This window comes from Asterias rubens, chromosome 9, assembly GCF_902459465.1.
Source record: "Asterias rubens chromosome 9, eAstRub1.3, whole genome shotgun sequence".
In the NCBI taxonomy this organism is placed as follows: Eukaryota; Metazoa; Echinodermata; class Asteroidea; order Forcipulatida; family Asteriidae; genus Asterias; species Asterias rubens.
The window spans coordinates 942,806-966,434 of NC_047070.1; the positions used below are offsets into that span (position 1 = coordinate 942,806).

General features: G+C 38.2%; 1 protein-coding gene across 2 annotated transcripts; it reads right to left on the minus strand.

Moving 5' to 3' along the window:
- Positions 1 to 1,483: 1,483 nt before the first annotated feature.
- Positions 1,484 to 23,497, minus strand: LOC117295014 (DNA polymerase lambda-like). 2 transcript variants are annotated; one of them, XM_033777577.1, is made up of 8 exons: positions 23,458 to 23,497; positions 21,575 to 23,186; positions 20,662 to 20,739; positions 20,155 to 20,262; positions 19,240 to 19,419; positions 17,655 to 17,783; positions 15,987 to 16,155; positions 1,484 to 1,553 (listed from the first exon to the last, which is right to left on the minus strand). In XM_033777577.1, exons 2-8 carry the CDS (start codon positions 22,463 to 22,465, stop codon positions 1,540 to 1,542), a joined length of 1,569 nt encoding a protein of 522 aa, XP_033633468.1. In that variant the 5' UTR covers positions 22,466 to 23,186; positions 23,458 to 23,497; the 3' UTR covers positions 1,484 to 1,539. The 2 variants fall into 2 exon arrangements, with proteins under 2 accessions (XP_033633468.1, XP_033633467.1); XM_033777576.1 differs by having other exon boundaries at positions 21,575 to 23,495.
- Between the last annotated feature and the right edge of the window lie 132 nt (positions 23,498 to 23,629).

The following is a 23,629-nucleotide window of genomic DNA, read 5'->3' on the forward strand; positions in this document are numbered from 1 at the left end:
CCAGAGTCAATGTTGATGACGACAGAGATCACCATGGTAACCCAAACTGTGTCTCTCATTGTTGGCGGGATGATGGGAACAATAAAGACAGTTTCTTTTCAAGTCCAGGGTTGCGTTGCTAGCGATGGGAAACCTGTAGACCATGTCACAAGGAGCCATGCAATATCCAAGAAGAAAACTCATTCACATTTCTGTTTGCTCCCTTTTTTCTGCAGGGATAGTCAGTTACATCAATAAGAATGTTGTGCTGACCAAGTGTTACTTGGGCATGAAGTTGCCTGAAGAAAAAGTGTCCTGTGTGACATGGCCTTTAGTCCATAGAAATCCCTTTTTACACCGAGGTTTTTGCAAAATAAGGTCTCTGTGTTTTAATGATAGTAATGTTGACAGATGCTGTGATGTCTTGTAGATAATAGAATGCATTGAGTTCATTGTTCGTTTTTTTGTTCTTCAGATGACAGCTTGCATATCCAATTCCAAAGCATATAGTTCAGATTCTGCGGTTGTCGATGTTCCACACTCTAGCCGAGTAGCCATTCCTGCTGCAGTGATGGAGTGACTGAAGGGTCCTTAGTGTCTCATCATCAAGGTCAACCAGGGCGTTGGCTAGGGCGTTACGGCGGTGGCTGCTGTAGGCTAGCCCTGTAGCCGACGGGGAGGAGCAAGATTCTTCCCCGTCTCCCGACGAGCTATCATCATGGTATGATGATGATGAATGATAGTGATGAGTGTTTCCGATCTGATGGGTTTGAACCATCTCCTCAAGATGCTGGAGATCGCTGGTAGAAAGCTTCTCGCACAGGTTACCCACGGCGTTCCTCCTCTGGCTTCCCTCTTCTCCAGTAGCCCCAGCCGAGGCTGGATTGAAGAAGTCAGGCATGTATGTCTGGACCGTCGCCTCGAGGCTGTGAAGTTGGTCGGCCGATATGCCGACCGTCACATCACCCATGGCGTTACGGCGTGCACGCTGGCGGGGTGAACGGGGCTCGGTGGATCCAACACGGAATGCACTCATTATGATTGAGGATAATGTCAGCATAAATGTAGCAGTAGTATCAGTCAGTTATCAAGTTGTCGCTTTTCTCGAAAAGCCTTTGAAATGTTGAAAAGTTTCACACAGACGTTTGTTCTTGAACTGCTCTATCTCTCTCTCTTCTTTTAACAACCAATGCAGTCAACAGTTAATGTAGTAATGTATGCAGTGCCACCGACTTCCCGTGCTTTTATAGGCCTACTATACATTGCACCATCGCATGCATAATCAGATCGATAACTGGTACCCTGCAGGGGAGCCATCAGGCGACACGATGTGTCAAGCGGCGAAGTCCATTATACTGTTACCAATCAAGTCAATTATGACGTCAATACCCAGTGACTCAGACGTATTGAGGGACTCCAAATTTGAGATTATTACGATACTCTAGCCGGCTACCTTCGCTACACACGTGACAACAGTCATACGTAATCAAAACAGTTTCAACAACTTGTTGCAACAAGTGAACTTTTTCCACGCTTTCTTGCCTGTTATGGTTACAAATTTTAACCAGAGGTACCTTTTAAAAGAAAATATAAGGATACGCAATTGAAACGCAGTTACACACTTGTACGCAGTGTTTAGTTTTTACAAGTTCATTAAATTAAGAGGTCATTATAAATGACCTTTTTTAACAAGTTCAAATGGTCATTATAAAATTAAGTTTTTAAAAGATAAAGTCATTAATTGAGAAGGTCATTATAAATGGAAATAACGGGAAACGATTTATCTGTCTGCGGATTTCGAACGCCAACAATGTTCTTATTTTGATAACTTAAATTAAAATCAACAACGGGGCAATATGAGAGATTAAAAACTATAAAGTGCTATTTTCTCGACAGTGGTATTATTTCTGCAAAAAATAGTTAATGGCCGGATGTTTCGACCCCAGCAGAGTCTTTCTCGAAGGCAAAGGATTTTATTTCTCAGTGTCGGACTGGTGCTGGTATGACCTTGTCATTAGTCAGTGAGCTATCGGATTGCCAATATTTGTTGTTCCAATATTTGTGTTCCCTAAATCTTAACTGTGTCTTTCTTTCTGGTAGAATTCAACAGGGCGTATCGGCAACGAACCTGTGTACCGCACCCAAATACATAATATCCATATTATCCACATCCTACACGCCGTGACAGGCGGAAAGGAATGTTCAACATGACTTTCACTATAAGCCTGTATGGAATTCCTGAAATGTAAAGCAATGTTTAATTTTCATATTAAACATTACATTTTATTTTCTGCACCTGTTCTCTAACGGCCTTACTTAATGTATTTGTTATTTCATAAAACAATATGACATCTGAGCGAATCTGCACTCCGATCTTCAAGTCGATTAAAATAGTTCGGGTAGGACAAACTACAGCTACCATGTTACTTGTACCTCTCGTAAATAAATAGTTTCAGATTGAAAGCTGGCCAATTCTAAATTCGAAAAATAGTTATAACTATCAGACTCTTTGGAATCAACGCTTCGTGAATTATTTTTTTAACTAAATAAAATCATCTTATTTTAAAATGAAAACTCACGAACTCAACCGATTTAATCCGCAGATTGTTTCACAAGAAATTATCAATATAATTATTTGAACCAACCCTTGATTAAGAACACACCCAATTGGCCCCTTGCCCCTTTAAGTCAGAACCCTTAACCCTTTACAGAAGGTTTATATGCGAGTGGGAGGATATATTCGAAGGCACCATGGAGAAGGCACATACTCGTTATCGGTAATTACTTAAAATCATTATTAGCATAAAACGTTACTTGGTAACGAGTAATGGGGAGAGGTTGATAGTATAAAAAATTGTGAGAAACGGCTCCCTCTGAAGTGACGCAGTTTTCTAGAAAGAAGTAATTTTCCACGAATTTGATTTCGAGACCTCAGATTTAGAATTTGAGCTCTCGAAATCAAGCATCTGGAAGCACACGGTTCGTATGACAAGGGTGTTTTTTCTATCATCTCGCAACTTCGATGACCAATTAAGGTCAAATTTTCACATTTATTTTGTTATTTTGTGCATAAAAATGTTTAAATACAGCAAGTGAAAGTCTGGTCTTCGACAATAACCAATAAACAATAACCAATAACCAATATATGTACATGTACAGTGTCTTTAAAGCAAAATACAAAAAGACAAAGTGACGAAATTGTGTCTTCGACAATAACCAATAAACAATAACCAATAACCAATATATGTACATGTACAGTGTCTTTAAAGCAAAATACAAAAAGACAAAGTGACGAAATTGTGTACTGCCTGTGCTCATACCAAAAGGTAAAAGCACTTACTAACGACTTTAAAACTCACTCAAAGGGATGTTCTTTCGGTCCCATGGTGAACACGTGCCCCATTAACCAAACAAAGTCACAAATTACAATGATGACATACTTCGACAAATTAGCCAGACACAATCTTAGTCAAAACCTTTCACCCATTTGGCATTTTCGAAACCACGATGTGAGCTTCGGCTTTAGGTTCAGGCTCCACTCGTTTTTAAGGCAAACTCGTATTTCCCACGGCCCTACAGAGTCCAAGCCAAGAACCCTGCTCAGGGTGTCCTTGTATGTGGCTTGGGGAGAACAACTCGCATTGTTAAGACGCATTGATCTCTACCATCAATGGAGATCAATACTCAATAAGCTGCCCTTGTCTTGGTAGTGGTCTGAAAGTTTTGCACAGTGAACTCAGTGACAATTTTTTTAACAAAGCGGGACAAAACACTTTCACAATGTTTATTGGTTTACATCGACTAGATTTGAAGTAGAGAGATACAAAGAAGGCTAGACTTTCTTTGTTAGACTACCGATCTGCCAATTACTTAGCAATTTAGAAAACAATATTTATATAATACTATAGGGACAGCGCGTTTGAAGTCCCATATAGACAGTGTATATTATTCAAAATGACTGATGATATCAATGCCGTTTTCGAAACCACTTCTTTTGTTAACTTGGGCTCTGTCGGTGATTTTGAAACTGTACACGGGAATTTAATGAAGCAGCACTAAGATTTCGTGTTTTCGAAAATGCCCAATTGCCGTATGCTGCTGCGGCTCTACAATGCTATAATCCCCAATGACGTCAGAGATTTTGTCACATCAATATTGCAACATCATATTGCTTTATCATATTACAATATCATATTGACAACAAATCTGTCTTTTTGTTGCGATTTGATTCATACCTAAGCGATGACGACAGTAGATTGTGTACAATACCCGTGATCATTACACAATCAATATTGACTTATAAAATATTAGATGAATATGATATTAAGATATCACTGTTGCGCAGTGGACGAAGTAACTAGTTCTATCAATCATGCATGCAGTGATGCGTCATGCTTTATGCAACTTTGGTGTCAAATGAGTTTTTGTGCGCGTTTTTTTTTTGTATAAACAAGCAGATAACATCAGAGCTGCTAAAAAGAAAATAGTTTGCACTTTTGCTTTGCTAGTTGTTGTTAGTATGTTTTTTTGCTTATCTGCTAATTGTAAGATTTGATGAGTGTTTTCTCTTTGTATTTTATTATGTAGCTGATTTTTAGATTTGTGTAAAGCGCTTTGAGGCTTTGCATAAGGCGCTTTATAAATGTTCCTTTATTATTATTATTATTGAAAGTAAGACAGGGAGCAGAGGTAAACACAGTAACCAACCAAATTGTACATCATTTTGACTGGTAAATAATAATAATAATAATAATAATAAAAAAAAAAAAAAAATAATAATAATAATAATAATAATAATAATAATAATAATAATAATAATAATAATAATAATAATAATAATAATAATAATAATAATAATAATAATAATAATAATAATAATAATAATAATAATAATAATAATAATAATATAATAATAATAATAATAATAATAATAATAATAATAATAATAATAATAATAATAATAATAATAATAATAATATAATAATAAAATATTAGATGAATATAATATCTTAATATCATATTCATCTAATATTGCCGATGGCATTGCTCTGCCAGATGGTGCACAGTTGAGGGCTTTAGGTGAGGAGCAGAGTTATCGGTATCTTGGTGTACTTGAATCGGACCATGTCCTTCACAAGGAATCAAAGGTAAGGCTGAAGGCAGAATACATCAGGCGTGTAAAGAAATGTTTGAAGTCTAAACTAAACGGGGGGAACATGATTAAGGCGATTAACACATGGGCCGTGTCTTTGATGAGGTACAGTGCGGGTATTGTCGAGTGGACTAAGGAAGATCTAGATGTCACTGACAGGAGGACAAGAAAACTAATGACCATGCATGGCATGCTACACCCGCGGTCAAATGTTAGTAGACTCTATCTTCCGAGGTCAGAGGGCGGAAGGGGGTTGCTTAGCGTGGCGGACAGTGTTAACATCGAGCGCAGAAGCTTGCATTGTCATGTCAGGAGGACCGAGGAGAGCTTGTTGAAAGTTGCACAAAGGTACACGAGGGCAGACGAAGATGGGCCGAAAGAGTACAAGAGGGAAAGGAAGGAGGAAAGACATCAAGATTGGAGGAACAAACCACTTCATGGCCGGTTCTTGAGGTGTACTGAGGAAGTGGCCAGCAGCAAGTCATTGAATTGGTTAAAGAGTGGAGAACTAAAGAAGGAAACAGAGGGCTTGATTACTGCGGCGCAAGACCAGTCTCTAAGGACAAATGTAATGAAGGCAAGGATAGAGAAAGCAAACGTCTCTCCTATGTGTAGAATGTGCAATAAAGCAGAGGAGACTGTATTTCATATTGTTAGCGAATGCAGTAAGATGGCCCAGACGGAGTACAAAGGAAGACATGACAAGCTGGCCAAGGTGATTCACTGGGATCTGTGTAAGAAGTATGGTGTCAAAGTGCTTGCGAAATGGTACGACCATGTTCCGGAGAAAGTTGTAGAGAACGACCAGGTCAAGATCCTATGGGACTTTAACATTCAGACCGATCATGTTATACAACATAGGCGTCCGGATGTTGTGCTATTAGATAAGACGAAGAAGATGTGTCATCTCATTGACATAGCTGTGCCAGGTGATATAAGGGTAGCTTCGAAGGAGATGGAAAAGATCGAGAAGTACCAGGACCTGGCCAGGGAACTTCGTAAGATTTGGCAGGTAAAGGTAAAAGTAGTCCCCGTGGTGGTTGGAGCACTTGGCACCATTCCCAAAGCACTGGGGAAACATCTAGATGAAATAGGGACAAATGTGAGGGTAGATCTATTACAGAAGGCAGCGCTTTTGGGAACAGCGAGGATCCTGAGAAAGACCCTTGAGATCTAAGGCTACGGGACGTAGCCCGGCTCGAGGAGTTACCGGCACAAAGGAAAATGAGATCTTTCTTTTGCATGCTGTGATAAAATGAAATAATAATAATAACAATAACAATAACAATAACAATAACAATAACAATAACAATAACAATAACAATAACAATAACAATAACAATAACAATAACAATAACAATAACAATAACAATAACAATAACAATAACAATAACAATAACAATAACAATAACAATAACAATAACAATAACAATAACAATAACAATAACAATAACAATAACAATAACAATAACAATAACAATAACAATAACAATAACAATAACAATAACAATAACAATAACAATAACAATAACAATAACAATAACAATAACAATAACAATAACAATAACAATAACAATAACAATAACAATAACAATAACAATAACAATAACAATAACAATAACAATAACAATAACAATAACAATAACAATAACAATAATAATAATAATAATAATAATAATAATAATAATAATAATAATAATAATGTAAGCATTTATATAGCGCCCCCTAAAGATCGGAGCGCTTAACAACCAGTGTTGCTATAATGCAATGTACCTGTCTGCACTCTAGATTTGTGTAATTAAGGGCAAAGTAGACCTTTTGGTTTTTGGAATGGTTTGATTGTATATAATCCTGTTTTAATCCTGTATAGAGGTTATACAAAAAACTAACATGTGATAATTTCATTTCAAAAGTTTGTCACATTATTTAAACTCTCAGATTCAAAAATTGTGGCATAAAAAATTATACATTCTTTTTTTTTTGATAAACACATTACAGCGAAGTGAAATATTTCTCAAAATGCTTTATGCTATATTGCCATCCATTTTAAAAGTAATTACCAAACGTTTACACCTTTCCTTTACGCTATTCAATGCAATAGACCTTGAGCGCGGAATTTACGCAGACTGTATACACCTGAACCCCATTTTAAAGGAACACGTTGCATTGGATCGGACGAGTTGGTCTATAAAAATCGTTCTTAGTAAACTGTTTGTTATAAAATGCATATGGTTGGACAGATGTTTTAAAAGTAGAATACCCTGATCCACACAAATTTTCCTCCAAATGGCGTGGTTTTCCTTTTACTCTGCGAACTAACACGGTCGGCCATTTATGAGAGTCAACATTTTTGACTCTCATAATGGCCGACCGTGATAGTCGACGAGGTAAAAGGAAAACCGTGCAACTTCGAGGCATGTTTGTGTGGATCATTGTATTCTATTTACATCTTTCCAACCATATGCATATTATAACAAAGGTTACAAACGCTTTTTATAGACCAACTCGTCCGATCCAAGGCAACGTGATGGGTTATCACCACAGTGTAAAATTATCAAGTTTATATTCCTGTGTATCATCAATTAAGAATTTCTTGGAGCTGTGTTAATGGCATCTCTGCGGTAGCACGATAGACAAATTACTGGAAGTGTGATTCTATTTCGATTTTTGTATCACACATTTTATTATGCAAAAAATTCATCAAAATATTGTTGTGGTCGCACTTTCAAGAAAACATCTGTTAGATTTTGGTCAATAGTTCATGTTTGCATGGGCTTATTTCGAAAGAACGGACGCGAGTATAAGGGCATAACAAATTGCCCGCAAGTACAAATAACTTCAAACGTCGGGACAATTGACATTTTACGTCTTCTTTGTCCTCTATTTGATTGTTACCAATATTGTTTAAAATAATTTAATTACCACAACTAACTTTTCTGTTTGGTGTTTTTAACGCGGCAAAGATATGTTGGTCAGATTGTTGTTATTTATTTATGAATATTTAACATCCTTAAACACTGTCGCCACGCGAGTGACGTGGATCCGACACTAATTGTCACCCTTCAACGTCAACCCAAGTCACGTGACATTCTTTAGAGTTTTCCAGACTGTTTGATTAAAATGCCTTAAAGGGGAAGGTATAACGGTTAAAGGGTTGGTTCTTTGATGGTTGATTTTTTATGCCAAATCTACTGGTTTGAATAACTACCCAATGTGAAAATATTCATCCAATCCGTTGGTCGTTTGAGTAGAAAACAACACAAAACACTCCAACACCCCCATCAAACAAACGAAAAAAGGTTTACGTTCCAGTCAGTGTTTGTGGACGTATTTGTTTCGAGTGCAGCAACTGAAATAAGCATTGCTTGTGATTCAAAGGCTATCTTTTTAACGTTGACGGTATTTTAAGTGAAGGACATATTTCTCTGGAGGACTGGTGTATGATGAACCTTAATCTAGTAAATTAGTGAGTGTTCAGACTGAAACTATAATCAAATATAGAATAGAACAGAATAATGTTTTATTGTCACTTGTAAAAAACAACAGTGAAATTCGTTTTGGTTTTGCAATATATTTGGATATCGTTTGCTTTCTCTTTTTATTTTAAAGATGTTTACGAACTGAAAAGTATTCCACGGAATATATTTTGTCTTCTTCATTATGTGGTGAATGTGAGATTTGAATGTTTGACTTCAAAGAAAGTGCTTAGAATGAACCGAGAACGGCATTCAAAGATCACAGTGCATCTGTGCCCGTCTCGCCACTCTTAGCAGCACAGGGTAAAAAACGCAGTGCTCCGGGGGATTCGCATCCCCACTCGCTTCATCTCAAAGTAGTCGCTACAGCGAAGATTTTAACGTGACGACCTCCCGTAAGAATAATCCATGGTTGTTTCACTATAAGTTAAAACCTTTTAGGTTCAAAGCAGTTTTCCCAGGTAGATACTTCCTACTCCACAGTGCGTCAGAAGTCCATTAAACCTTCGCCACAAATCGTCTCCTAGCCCCGTCTTCTGGGTACAATGTGCGTGTTTCCTCCTTGATTCACCATACATGCTTTATAGCCTTAGGGGTTTTCTTAGCAAGCCAATTACAGCGGACAAGGATACATCTTAAGATACCTGGAGGTTGCTCAAGACGCTCGCTTCCTGAATGACATTCTAGAAATTCGAAGAAACTGGCATCACAGAAGCCGGTTATTTTGAATAATTCAAAGTAAACCGGAGTGGATTACGGCACAATATAAAAAACAAGGACTCATACTATCCAAACACAATTTAAATGATTGAAAACGAATTGCAAGCATGGGAATATCTATACTGCCGAACATTCTTCCTTAAACAGAGGATGTTTATGCCACGCGTTGGGTTACAATTATTACTAATTGTAATTCATTGTAACTAAAGTGCACACGCCCTAGGAACACGAGAGCGCATGTGGGTGTGGAATTAGACGTTTCTGAAATTAAAATTTAAATTAAATTTCCTTCATAAATAACATTTTAATATCTTCCAATGTTTACCTGGTCTTCCGGTTCTAAGTAATACAATTAAAAATTGTTTATGCTAAAAAATGTTACCTCGCTGAAGAAGAAATGAGTAATTCCTTTCACAGAAGAGTTACATCAAAGAGAAACCCGATCCCTTCAAGTCGATGGTAAATTTATAAAGTACTAATTTTTATTCAACCAGTACGAGGAATCAGACCACCATGATGTATTAACTAGATGTATTTACATTAAATGCACACCAATCAACGACGTTGCGTGCAAAAGAAAGGGGCAAAATTTCATTTGCTAATGACTGCAGCGTTGACCAGTTTTGCAAATTAACTTCAGTAGATATCAAAGAAGAAAAAAAGCATAGGCAGGCGTTTAGAGTCAGTTCATACTCAACCTACTTTTCGATAATGAATTTATGGGTTATTAATTAAAGCAGACATGAGATCCGTGTCTTCTAGGTACGCGATGTAGGCATTTCCCATTGATACATAATGCACTTGCATCATAAGGCTTTACTTTTAAGCCACTGGGGTTTTCTACGCAAACCAATTACGTGCACAAAGGCTGAACACCACAAAGCAAGTCTGAAACTGAATTTGCTTTACCATTTTAAAGGCAATGGACACGTTTGGTAATTGTCAAATACCAATTTTCTCAATTGGTGTCTCCCAACATAAAATAACAAGTCTTTGAAAATTTTGACTCATTTGGTCATCGAAGTTTTAAGGGAAAAAAACACCTTGTTGCACAAACTTGTGTGCTTTCAAAAAAAGGTTTCAGGCCTGAAGTCTTTAAATATTTGAGGAATTAGCTCTTTCTTCAGAGGGCGCTTTTTCGCATAATGTTTCTTCTATCAACAGCTCTGCACTTTTCTTTAATGTAGGTTGTTATGCTAACAATTATTTTGAGTAATCACCAATAGTGTCCAGTGCCTTTATTACTTCCCTTCCCATGGTTTCTTTCGGGCCATCGAGTTACATATTTCAAGCATGCTTCTGAGATTATATCCACGGTGCTTTTAGGAAGAAAATAATTCAGCAAAATTCCTTTTAAACTCAAGGAAATAACAAGTTTTTCACCTGCGGGCATTAACAAAAGTCTGAACTCTTGACAAAGGTTTGAAGTTTATCCTCCTGTACTAGTCACTAAACCTGCATCGCACCTTTAGATGCACCTTACTGTAATTTCTAGCAGCATAAACCCGTCATCAATACTGTGTTTCGCGTCTATCAACTACTTTATGCTCCTCCATACATCACAGGAAACGAATGGTGTGAGATTGTTACCATGGTAACAAGAAGACATCTCTTCTCTAACCAATAATGAGAAAACTCTGGTATTGAATCAAAACGGACAGAAGAGAGCTGAATTTGATATCTACAGATGATGATAAATGACTAAATGATATTGGCTCTAATGGCATAAATCCCGCCTTGGATGGTGTATTTGTCTTGATCAAATTGCATTGTACATGTCACACCTATAGCTTATAGCTTTTCGCTGACGCACTCAAACAACGTTTTAGAAAAGGGCTAATAATGAAAGAGTACAGTTGGGACATCAAACATGATTTGTAGGACTAATCAGAGGCATTCGTTTTAACATGAACATCAGGTATTATATACATGGCCCCTTCAAAAGGACATGAGAACAAAATAAGAAAGGAAGAAATTATATATAAGGTCTGTATTTTGTGCGCTCGAAATCATTTGAGCTCACAAAATCACTTAGTGCACTTTCACAACCCCACAATATGAGCATCTCTTTGTGGGTATACACCACAAAACAGTCTCAGTAACCCATGACTAATATTTAATAAATGAGTGAAATGTTAAGAAATCCCACAACCTCTTAAAGTAACTTTGTTCAGCAGTGAACTGAACTTTAGATTTCTATTTGATTTGATGAGGTATCATGTGCATGACCATGTAAGCTATGCCCATGTAAGCTATGCCCACCCCAAGTAAAAACAGTAGGGCCTAACACCCCTGCACAAGTGGCCATCTTGAAATAAAGGGGCTCTAGCGTGTAAACAGGACCAAGGTACTGGTCTACCCCACTAGTACCCACAGTTGAGAGCCAACAAAACCACAATACATTTATTAAACCCTGTCAATACTCCTAAAGGTCCCCCTCTCTTTAGTCGACTGAGGTTGGAATCATGTTTGGATTTTCCCTTTCCTGTTTGTCCCTCATACAGTTGGGAGATCAGTTGGATGCACAAGATGTCCCTGACAACTACTGTATAGCTGAGCTTATTTCTCCTTCCATGTTTTGGTGAACAGGTGATAAGCTCAGAGACAGGTTCTTTGATGTTTCTGTGTGGGTGCCTGCCTCAGGCGCTGTTGTAGTCCAGTTGATAGTTTTGGTTCATTGCCATACAGTAACGGCTCTAAAATCTGTCATTTACTGAACATTTACATGAGGGTCTGACAAATATTATTGAGGTTTGGTGCATTGATTAAAAATCACAAAAAATAGTGAGTTTACACCCTTTGTCATGCTTTACACTGTGTTTCTTGAAACACATTTGGAAGTTGACCAGCTTGGAGTTACAATTCAATTTAACTCAATTGAACAAAGATATTGACAAAAAAAAGGGACACCGCCAATATAGGGCTAGATAGCTCAGTTGGTAGAGCGCCCGCACGTTAATCCGGAGGTCGTTGGTTCCAATCCCACTCTAGTCAATTCTTTGTTCAACCCCAAACATCAATTAATCTTTATTAGATCCCCACCAAAAGGGTAATTCAAATGCCCGCATACAGTAAAAAACGAGATTACATTCAAAACAATGGTATCTAATGTTGTAAAATAAGTACAGTTGCTACAATGAGTATTCCTCATACATTAACATTTCAATATTTATTGATCCATCGACCGTACATCAAAATCCAACCCAGTTCACTAAACTAATATTTCGGAGAAAAAAATGTCCTTTGAGCAGATGGACAACTAAAAAAAATATCGGTCGATTATAAATGTATTGTTAACTGTGATATGGTTTATAACTATATTAAATGGTTCGCTTGTCTGACGGTTTTGTCCAATGATGCAAAAGCAGATTGCAGTCTGGGTAGTCGAATGCACTGCTGGCATTGACATATATTTAGAAAACAGTTTTTATTCAGAGATACAAAAGTGATGGTAGAAAAGAGGCTTTAAAAAAAGGGACAATCTGTCCTAAACTAAAAGGGGATAATACATTTTATTGGTTTTGGGAAGAGTAAAATGGTTTCCACTCCAATAGTTTCAACAAATGGTTGTGTGTCGTGGATGAGCAGGTTTAGTTACTGCATCGGACTCAAGTTCTTATGGCTGAATCAATGAGTGTGAGTTAGATTCCATGTCATGACACTCATGTTCTTATGGCTGAATCAATGAGTGTGAGTTAGATTCCATGTCATGACACTCATGTTCTTATGGCTGAATCAATGAGTGTGAGTTAGATTCCATGTCATGACACTCATGTTCTTATGGCTGAATCAATGAGTGTGAGTTAGATCCCATGTCATGACACTCATGTTCTTATGGCTGAATCAATGAGTGTGAGTTAGATTCCATGTCATGACACTCATGTTCTTATGGCTGAATCAATGAGTGTGAGTTAGATTCCATGTCATGACACTCATGTTCTTATGGCTGAATCAATGAGTGTGAGTTAGATTCCATGTCATGACACTCATGTTCTTATGGCTGAATCAATGAGTGTGAGTTAGATTCCATGTCATGACACTCATGTTCTTATGGCTGAATCAATGAGTGTGAGTTAGATTCCATGTCATGACACTCATGTTCTAATGGCTGAATCAATGAGTGTGAGTTAGATTCCATGTCATGACACTCATGTTCTTAGGGCTGAATCAATGAGTGTGAGTTAGATTCCATGTCATGACACTCAAGTTCTTATGGCTGAATCAATGAGTGTGAGTTAGATTCCATGTCATGACACTCATGTTCTTATGGCTGAATCAATGAGCGTGAGTTAGATTCCATGTCATGACACTCATGTTCTTATGGCTGAATCAATGAGTGTGAGTTAGATTCCATGTCATGACACTCATGTTCTTATGGCTGAATCAATGAGTGTGAGTTAGATTCCACGTCATGACACTCATGTTCTTATGGCTGAATCAATGAGTGTGAGTTAGATTCCATGTCATGACACTCATGTTCTTATGGCTGAATCAATGAGCGTGAGTTAGATTCCATGTCATGACACTCATGTTCTTATGGCTGAATCAATGAGTGTGAGTTAGATTCCATGTCATGACACTCATGTTCTTATGGCTGAATCAATGAGTGTGAGTTAGATTCCATGTCATGACACTCATGTTCTTATGGCTGAATCAATGAGTGTGAGTTAGATTCCATGTCATGACACTCATGTTCTTATGGCTGAATCAATGAGTGTGAGTTAGATTCCATGTCATGACACTCATGTTCTTATGGCTGAATCAATGAGTGTGAGTTAGATTCCATGTCATGACACTCATGTTCTAATGGCTGAATCAATGAGTGTGAGTTAGATTCCATGTCATGACACTCATGTTCTTATGGCTGAATCAATGAGTGTGAGTTAGATTCCATGTCATGACACTCATGTTCTTATGGCTGAATCAATGAGTGTGAGTTAGATTCCACGTCATGACACTCATGTTCTTATGGCTGAATCAATGAGTGTGAGTTAGATTCCATGTCATGACACTCATGTTCTTATGGCTGAATCAATGAGTGTGAGTTAGATTCCATGTCATGACACTCATGTTCTTATGGCTGAATCAATGAGTGTGAGTTAGATTCCATGTCATGACACTCATGTTCTTATGGCTGAACCAATGAGTGTGAGTTAGATTCCATGTCATGACACTCATGTTCTTATGGCTGAATCAATGAGTGTGAGTTAGATTCCATGTCATGACACTCATGTTCTTTTGGCTGAATCAATGAGTGTGAGTTAGATTCCATGTCATGACACTCATGTTCTTATGGCTGAATCAATGAGTGTGAGTTAGATTCCATGTCATGACACTCATGTTCTTTTGGCTGAATCAATGAGTGTGAGTTAGATTCCATGTCATGACACTCATGTTCTTATGGCTGAATCAATGAGTGTGAGTTAGATTCCATGTCATGACACTCATGTTCTTTTGGCTGAATCAATGAGTGTGAGTTAGATTCCATGTCATGACACTCATGTTCTTGAGCAAGGCACTTTACCATCATTGATTCTCTTAACCGAGGTATTTCCATGGGAACCTGAGACCTGAGACAGTAGTGGCTATAACACCATTCTTAGAACAATCTCTACCAGATTTGATAATTCGGCAAAAGGAGTGCCATTTATGACAGACAAGGCACATTACGAATGTAAAGATGAAAACCTCGTTTTTGTAATGTCACAAAAACTGATTATTATTATTTACACCAATGGGACACTTTAAAGGATGATAGCAGGTGTCCCACTCACATTTTCTTGTCTATTGTTTCCTGCACTGAAACTATAGAAAATGATTAAAAAGTGGGACACCAACTATCAACACAAACGTCTCCCATTTCAAAGACTCTACTGATGCTACAAGCATGGACAGCGCCCTCTATGGGCAAAGTTAAAAGCATTTAGAGAAATGACCTCAACATGTGACGTCACACTTCAACGCTTGTGATTTACACCAGAAATTGACCTTGAGCCTACGTCCATCCTTGAGCCTACGTCAATCCCTTTCTATATTCAACTCCAAATTCAAAAGATAGCCCCTGCTTCTGTCCTCTTTCTGCTTTTCCTGGTTTACTGACATCACTGTCAATTTGTACTTATTTGTTTTTTATTATTATTCCTCTCTTTTGATTTTTATGTGTTTTTTTGTCATCTCCCCTGCAATTTTTTTGATGGTTGTAAATATCTTTGTCTCGGTGTATTTTGTCCCGTTCATATTTCTATACCTGTAGTTTATATTTTTCTTATTTCTTAAAATTCTGGGGTTTTTTTATCTTTGATGCACACAAGGAAATTTTCATGTTTTTATCGTGATGTGAATAATAAATTGAATTGAAAATTTAATTGAATAAAATAATCTTTGACCAAGCATTCATTTCACATGGAGACTCGCAGTCAAATCCTTAGTAAATGTAAACATAAAAAACAAATGCACTCTGCAGACGGCCAACAGAGCAGCTGCCAAACATCACCTCAGACCAATCAAAACACAGATATTGAAAGCTATCGCCACAGCAGGATTATTCAATGAAATCATTGTATCCAATGAAATAACTGGTTCTGTAAAAAACAACCTATCTTTATCCTACCAGATAAAGACAAGAGACCAGTTTAGTTGAGAAACAATTTAACACTAACCTTTATCCCGCAGACCATCGAGAATCTTGCCCAGCGCTCCACGGTGTGATTTCCCATCGGGATGGGTAACGAGGACATCCACATCTCCACAGGTTGTCTTCCCTCGTCGATAGGAACCACAGACAACAGCCATCATAGCTGGATCAATGCTCACTGCCATCTCTCGCACCTGTTCAAACACAATTAATTAAGAAAAACATATAAATGAATTCCCTCTTGACTGACCCGTCTTATCTATTACACAGGTTATTTAATATTCAGACATCATGGATGGCAAGAGAAGAATTAACTATAAATAGTAAACCTACATGTTCAACCATGTTTAAAATCTCTTTTGGAGGAGTAGAGTGTTGGTTCTGAAAAAGGGCCTGTGTGGTCTTTTAAAAAATTGTTATGCAAATTTGTCCCAAACAAGCAGACTCTAAAAGCCACTCTAGGTAAGGGGTTACAAGAAGAAAATTACTAAACATGAAAATAACTCAGTAGAGCTGGAGGCAGGAATTGACATTCCTCTTAAAATAGTCCAGATTGTAGGATGGGGGGAGAACATCCACTAGGCAAGGAGTTCCAAAGAGATGCAGTACGTGGAGCTCTCAACATTTCCAACAATATACTCAAGAGTATTCTGTTCTAAACATTGAGACCACACCTGCTCTTTCCAGAGCCAAAAGACTCATACAAAAGAGATTTTATACATTGTTGTACCTCAAGTTTACTATTTATAGTTAATTTGTTTCTCATTTTTTACAGGAAACAAACTTCACTTTAAATGATCCGAGTGATTTCATTCAAGTTGATCTTCAAACTAAGTTTCAACTTTATTAGACGCAAGATGTCCAAGCCAAAATAGCCATCTTCAATTTATTACTGACAACAACTATCACAACATACTGTATTTTTAATAATTGAGCTGAAGTTCTCTTTTTAAAATTGATTTTTTTTCTTTGACTTATGCAAGTACTTAGTCTGGAAAATGTTGAAATACAGACTCCTGACTTTCAGCCAATCAGGCACTTCTTATCTGCTGCCCTCTATTGTCACAGATGTGTCATTGTACATTTTGACAAAATAATATTGAAAGTTTTTTTTTTTTATGTGCATCTTTGGCAATCGCTGTGGCCCTTAGTTCCAATGTTATCGGACCCAAGCTCTGGTGCGGTCAACAGCAGAGTGTGTGTTCTAATCACGGTCAGCACTCTTGTGCCCTTGACACAGGAACTAACCCTAATTGCTTTTTTAAAAAGTTGGGAAGGTAGTGTATTCTTCTCTACCAGTCAGGCTACTAGAAGATGATACCCATGCCTACATCCTTATGGACTTTGAAGGGGGTAACCCTGTTTCAGCCCCAGTAGTAGGTGGCAGTGACAGTTGATTTGGGTCGATAGCCCAAATCAGTTAATGAGTTGCCCTCATTTGAAGTGGTCGTCAGTGGCCTTGTGATGTAAGGCAATCTCTCTCTGTTTCAGGTCTCTATGTTTTGTTTTTGAAAGGGCAAGGGCACCGAGGCATTTTCTTCTTGGTAAAGGGCACCCTATGAGAAAATTGTAATTTCAACTGGAGCATTTCAAGGGCACCAAGGCAATGAACAGAGGGCATGGAGTCAATCGCCTTGGTGAAGTATGAGGCCTGAATGTTTAGGAAAATATAAAGCGTTGTTATTCAACTTACTGTTGCTTCTATTGCCCCTGCCTCTTCTCTGGGCATTCGTTCAAGGAAGTCATCGTAATGCTTTAAGCCGATCTTCTGCTGTCTGCTCAATTTGGCCTTCTCTCGTATATCATCTAGAGTCCGATATCCCTGCAATAAATTACAGAAATAATAATAATACTAGATTATGCTTATAAAGTGGCTTACATCCATGACTGGACCCCAAGCAGTGTACAAACTAAAATAGCACAAAGCAAGAGGAGGAAATAATCAGAAGAGCATACGAAAATTTCTAACCAAAATTGCTAACCACAAACACTTTAAAGGGTAGTTAAGATTCATGGAATTTCTTGTCCCTGTTGTTTTGCTTATGATGCAGCTCAAGACTAACTAAACTGATGTTGTAATCATGTTGTTGTTTTTGGGGTTACAGAATATGACCAGGGGTAATACTGTTTGAAGCGCTTTGAGACACCCTCGGGCGTAAAAAGCGCTTGATAAAAATGGTCTATTTATAATATTATTATTACACAGATGCACAGTATACTCAGTGCTTTCCTGAGTTCTGTCAAAAAAGCCACAGGCAAATCACTCTGTTGGGATTCAAACCCACAACCTTTGTATTCGTAAAAAGATTTGAGAAATAAAACAAATGTGTTGAGGGCAAAGCCAGAAAAAGAAAAGGGTGTAGGTGGTGGTGGGGAGGAGGGAGTCAGCTAGGATGAGGTGGTGGTGGGGAGGGAGTCAGCTAGGATGAGGTGGTGGTGGGGAGGGAGTCAGCTAGGATGAGGTGGTGGTGGGGAGGGAGTCAGCTAGGATGAGGTGGTGGGGGGGGAGGGAGTCAGCTAGGATGAGGTGGTGGGGAGGAGGGAGTCAGCTAGGATGAGGTGGTGGGGAGGAGGGAGTCAGCTAGGATGAGGTGGTGGTGGGGAGGGAGTCAGCTAGGATGAGGTGGTGGTGGGGAGGGAGTCAGCTAGGATGAGGTGGTGGGGGGAGGGAGTCAGCTAGGATGAGGTGGTGGGGGGAGGGAGTCAGCTAGGATGATTTGGATGATTGGTGGGGGGGAGGGAGTCAGCTAGGATGATTTGGATGAGGTGGTGGGGGGAGGGAGTCAGCTAGGATGATTTGGATGATATTGTTGATCTGATAGTCCAAGAGTTAATGTGTTCTTTATAGATGCATTCACCACTTGACATATTGCAGGCTTACATATGTGTCGTGTGTTATAGTGGCGTGTCATGGGCAAGCGATTAATAGCTTTGAATTCAAACTTGTATTTTCTTGAAAGAGAACAATAAATCTGTTTGCTTTCTACGAGAACTTTTCTTTTCTTGGCATTTCTTTGGGACAGCGGTATTCTCAACAACAAATTATTTTTGTACCAAAGTGAAGTGGTTAACGGGTGATAAGCCATATATTTGCAAGATAAATTTTAATAAAGTCTTGTACAATAACTCTTGTCTCAATAGTATGAGGAATTCAGATATTAAGTAGTTACTTGTGATCAAGCAAATCTTTGGACCAGAAAATATTCAAATCCAGCACGCAAATAGCTTGATTGAGAGGAAGCTGTGAGTCTTCTTTAGTATTGATGGTTAATACATACCAGCTGAACCCACTCTTGAGCAACTGTTGGTCCCGCCCCCCAGATGTTGTTGAACAGGTCCAATGCTTTCATGTCATCTCCGCTGCAAACATGGTCAATCTTTCTGAGATGTCCGCTCTCAATAATCTCCTGTATCTTGTCAGCCAGTTTAGTTCCAATGCCGGGTATTCTATTGGCCTCCTTAAGAAGTGAGAAATAAAGAAGATTGTTACTTGACCACTAATATCTGTAGGATTTGATACTTTACATGGTGGGAGTTTAATCAGGTGAGGTTTGCGGTAGCACCATTAGAATTCTCCTTCAAGTAATAAAAATAGTGGCTTCTGATCGAAACGTCGAGTTGAAACCAACGGTTCTTTTCAGAACAACCCAAACTCATTAGAGAGTCATTACATGGTGTTACCGCAAACCTTTCTATATCGTATTTCCACCATGCAAAGTTTCAAATCCTACTTGGTGGCTTCTTATACTCAACTTGCAATTTCTGTCAATCAGTGACAATCCTGGCGCTGTAACATACAGTATTTCCTGCAAGGTACAACATGTATGTGGGACAACAGTGTAATGTTTTACACGGCAGAACCGGTTGTTGACAACCCAATGTTTTGATCAGTATGCTTTGATACAGAGCAGACTGATGGAAACATTGAGTCGCCAACAACAGTTCATTTCAGAACCAACACTACTTAAAATAGATTTGGAGACTCTTTAGTAAACTACAACTTTTAAATGAATGATTGGACATAAAGTGGATTCTTTGACTGTATTATTTTTTATTACTATTATCTATTTGACCTCAATAAATACAAGTACCAGGTACATCAACAAAGCACAGTAAAGGAATGTGAAATAGTGCCTGCTGTTACCTAGTGAGCGAAACTAATCAACTATTTATTGTACATGTATTAGTATTACCTCCCAGCTGGTGACTTGTTTTGGGTGTTGTTTGAGGGCAGTAATGGCCTTGCGATATCCGAGGGACCTCCAGTGATCTTTTGTGTTCTGATAGGTCTTCATCAATACCTTTACAAATCCACACAACAAAATAAAGACGAAAAAGTTGTCAGTAAAGAACAACATGACAATAACAGTGCAGTAATTTGTGAAAAAAATAGCTATTTCGTTTTTTTTTGTGAGTTGGGGGGGGGGGGGGGGGGGGTTGGGGTTTACAAACAATATCCAGTAGGTTTACACATTTAAACCGGGGACCTATAACAAAAGAGTACAATAGGGTCCATGGTTCGGTCCAGGTCCACATTTGAAAATGTGTGCAAAACAAATGGGAGGTCCACAGATGTAGGCGTATACACACTTGTATGAGTTGGTCGGAATACAAGTTGACCTGTTTCTTATGAAGTCATGACTATCAAATTTTTTTTATTTTATTGTTTTGCCTAACACCAATTTAAAGACAAATTGTACCTCCAGTTTGTCAGTGATGAGTTGGTTGTGATTCCACTGCTGTGATGAAGATGGTTTGGAGCAGACCCAGCTACCTTTCTGTGCAATGAAGAAAATGTCAAAGAGATTATTGGCAACATGTGAAATTAGTCCCAAAAAATCTAATTTGGATTTCAACAGCAGTTGGCATTTCATTTGGAGTGAAATTTCTATATTTATGATATATGGCTTGATTTGAAAAGCTGTTAGAGCCTAGAGATGCATAGTCCAATCTTGAATATAACAAAATAGCCATATACAATTTGGTAACTACATGTAAGACTTTAAGCTACGTTTTTTAATTGAATCACAAGGAACTTGGTTTGATCTTCATATTGTGTAAACCATGTTACTTGTAACACCACGTTTACAAAAATGCTTCAGAGCCTGGATTTATAATTTGTTGAGAGAAATGAATCAAAGAAAACGTTGCTATCTTGGATTTTACAGCTTTGAGTAAAAAGAAAACATGTTCATCAGGTTTTATTTTAACAATTCCTGATTTTAAAGGCAGTGGACACTATTGGTAATTACTCAAAATATTTATCAGCATATTTAATGGGGAGAGGTTGATAGTATAAAACATTGTGAGAAACAGCTCCCTCTGAAGCAATTTTCCACAAATTTGATTTTGAGACCTCTGATTTAGAATTTTGAGGTCTCAAAATCAAGCACCTGAAAGCACACAACTTTGTGTGACAAGGGTGTTTTTTATTTCATTATTATCTCGCAACTGCGACGACCGATCGAGCTCAAATTTTCACAGGTTTGTTAGTTTATGCATATGTTGAGATACACCGAGTGAGAAGACCGGTCATTGACAATTACCGGTACCAATAGTGTCCAGCGTCTTAAAAATATAAATTTAAAGGAAGTTTAATTTTTGTAAACCCACTGGAAGTTTCTGCGGAGATGTTGATGGTGTAGATGTGTTTGACGTTGAGCTTGTCCCCTCTGATGTCGTTGATACTCTGACCGATATCTCTTGATATTCATCATCATCACTAGGCATGTAGTTACTGTCGTCACTATCGTATCCTCGATCCAAAGTATGTGCTTTAGTTGGGCTTGTCCATTTAGTACCTTGGGATACCGGCATGGAATTAGAAGTTACTTCTTGAAGGTCAGCGTCTTTATTAGATAGGGTTTCTATGTTTTGTTGTAAAGTTGATGAAGTTACTGTAGAAACAGCTGTAACTTTTATTGCATTGTTCTCCTTTGTAACTGGGAACTTTACTTCGTGATCATCAGTTGGAACTATTTTCTTTTCAGAGAGGCAAAGACTCAGCCAACTGGCTTTCAAAACTTTCACATTTTGCGGTGGTTGCTGTAACTTCAGAATTCTCATTAGTCTATTGCCATCCATCCCTTCATCAACAATCAAATGAGTGCAACTCTCTTCCTTCCAACCTGTGAGAACTTCGGCACCATACTCTGACATTTGTTTTTGAAAGATGTCACTACGTGCTTTGCCCAGCCCAGCTTGCAAAATGTATGCAGTGATTCCATTCAGAAATTGATGATTGGTTTCGTCTGAATTTAAACTTGGAGTTGCTTGAAGTTGAAGTTTTGAGTGTGGCTCTGTTGAACGACCTTTTGATGTACCGATTCCTGATGTCAAGGAAGTCTTCGATTTTTTAGTTGGACGTGAAATATTTGACAGCTCAGTTGTTTCTTCTTGCGGTAAAAACGGGTTACATGACACCGTTGGTGTTGTTGTTGCTGTTGGTCTCTTCCGTTTACGCACTACCGATGCCTTTGAATCTTCCAGTTGAGAAGAGGCCATTTTAATTTAGCAACATTTATTTCCGGTTTCGGCAGTTCTTACAAGTTACAGTTACACACATTCGATTCATGAGCAGCAAGTCTAGTCTAACAAAGCAGTACATCTAGAAACTATAATAATAATTAATTTAATAAGGCTCCATAGTTCCTAGAACTTAGAACTTACTTAGAAGTAATAACAAAGCAGCAGCTCAGTTTTAACTCGCACTGTGTCACTGTGTTTGTGTGTTTGTATCTAGTTCTACGCACCATTTGAGTTTCAGTTGTCAATAGTCTTGTCTTCAGCAATTTCAGTTCTCAAACGTTTTTCCTTGTTGTAGTTGAAGTTGTGTCCGATCTGCACTCTCCCGACTGGACAATGGTAACACGCGGAACGATTGCGGAACGACGGAATGGCGGAACGCTTTTATATACGATGTAACAGATTGTATTGCACGTACGTACGTGTGTATCCATGCAGCATGGCATGGAGGTAGAAATGGTAGAAATATGGAGGTAGATGGGCAAGATGGGCAAGACGACTGAAGAATTTGCTGCACATATTCCAGTGTATAGAAAGTCTTTGAAATGATCCTTTGTACTACCACTACCAGTGCCGCAAGTGCGTTCTATCAAGTCCAATCCAAACAACCAACCATCTCACAAAACAAAGTATATCCTGACTTACGGCGTTATCCTGACTTACGGCTGTTGCCGAGTATTACGGGATTCATGTAGAAGAACTTCTTTGAAGAAGTGCAAACCATGTACAAACAAACGAACAAACATGACAAACATTGAATATGATTTATTTTACTAAAAAATAAAACAACAACAATTTACAAACGAGCAAGCACCCTTTTCTTTGCAAGGATCCTGCCGAGTACGGTATCCATGGATGTACCAACGTAAACGAAAACGTAAGCAACGATTTAGAATGAACATAAATACAGTGGACGTATGTGGGTTTCCTTCGTTAGCCCCTTAGTTTAGGTAACAAAATGTGATACAAACTTGACGTGACTCGGAAAACAGAGTTGTCCCATGGAGGCTGCCATTTTGTTTTCACAAAGGTCAACTTATCCAACCTCGTACTAACTTCCTCATCAATATGCAACATTTCAAAATATACTAATGACATAATTGGTAATATTTCAGTAAGATTCCAATCATTAAAATATTTTTA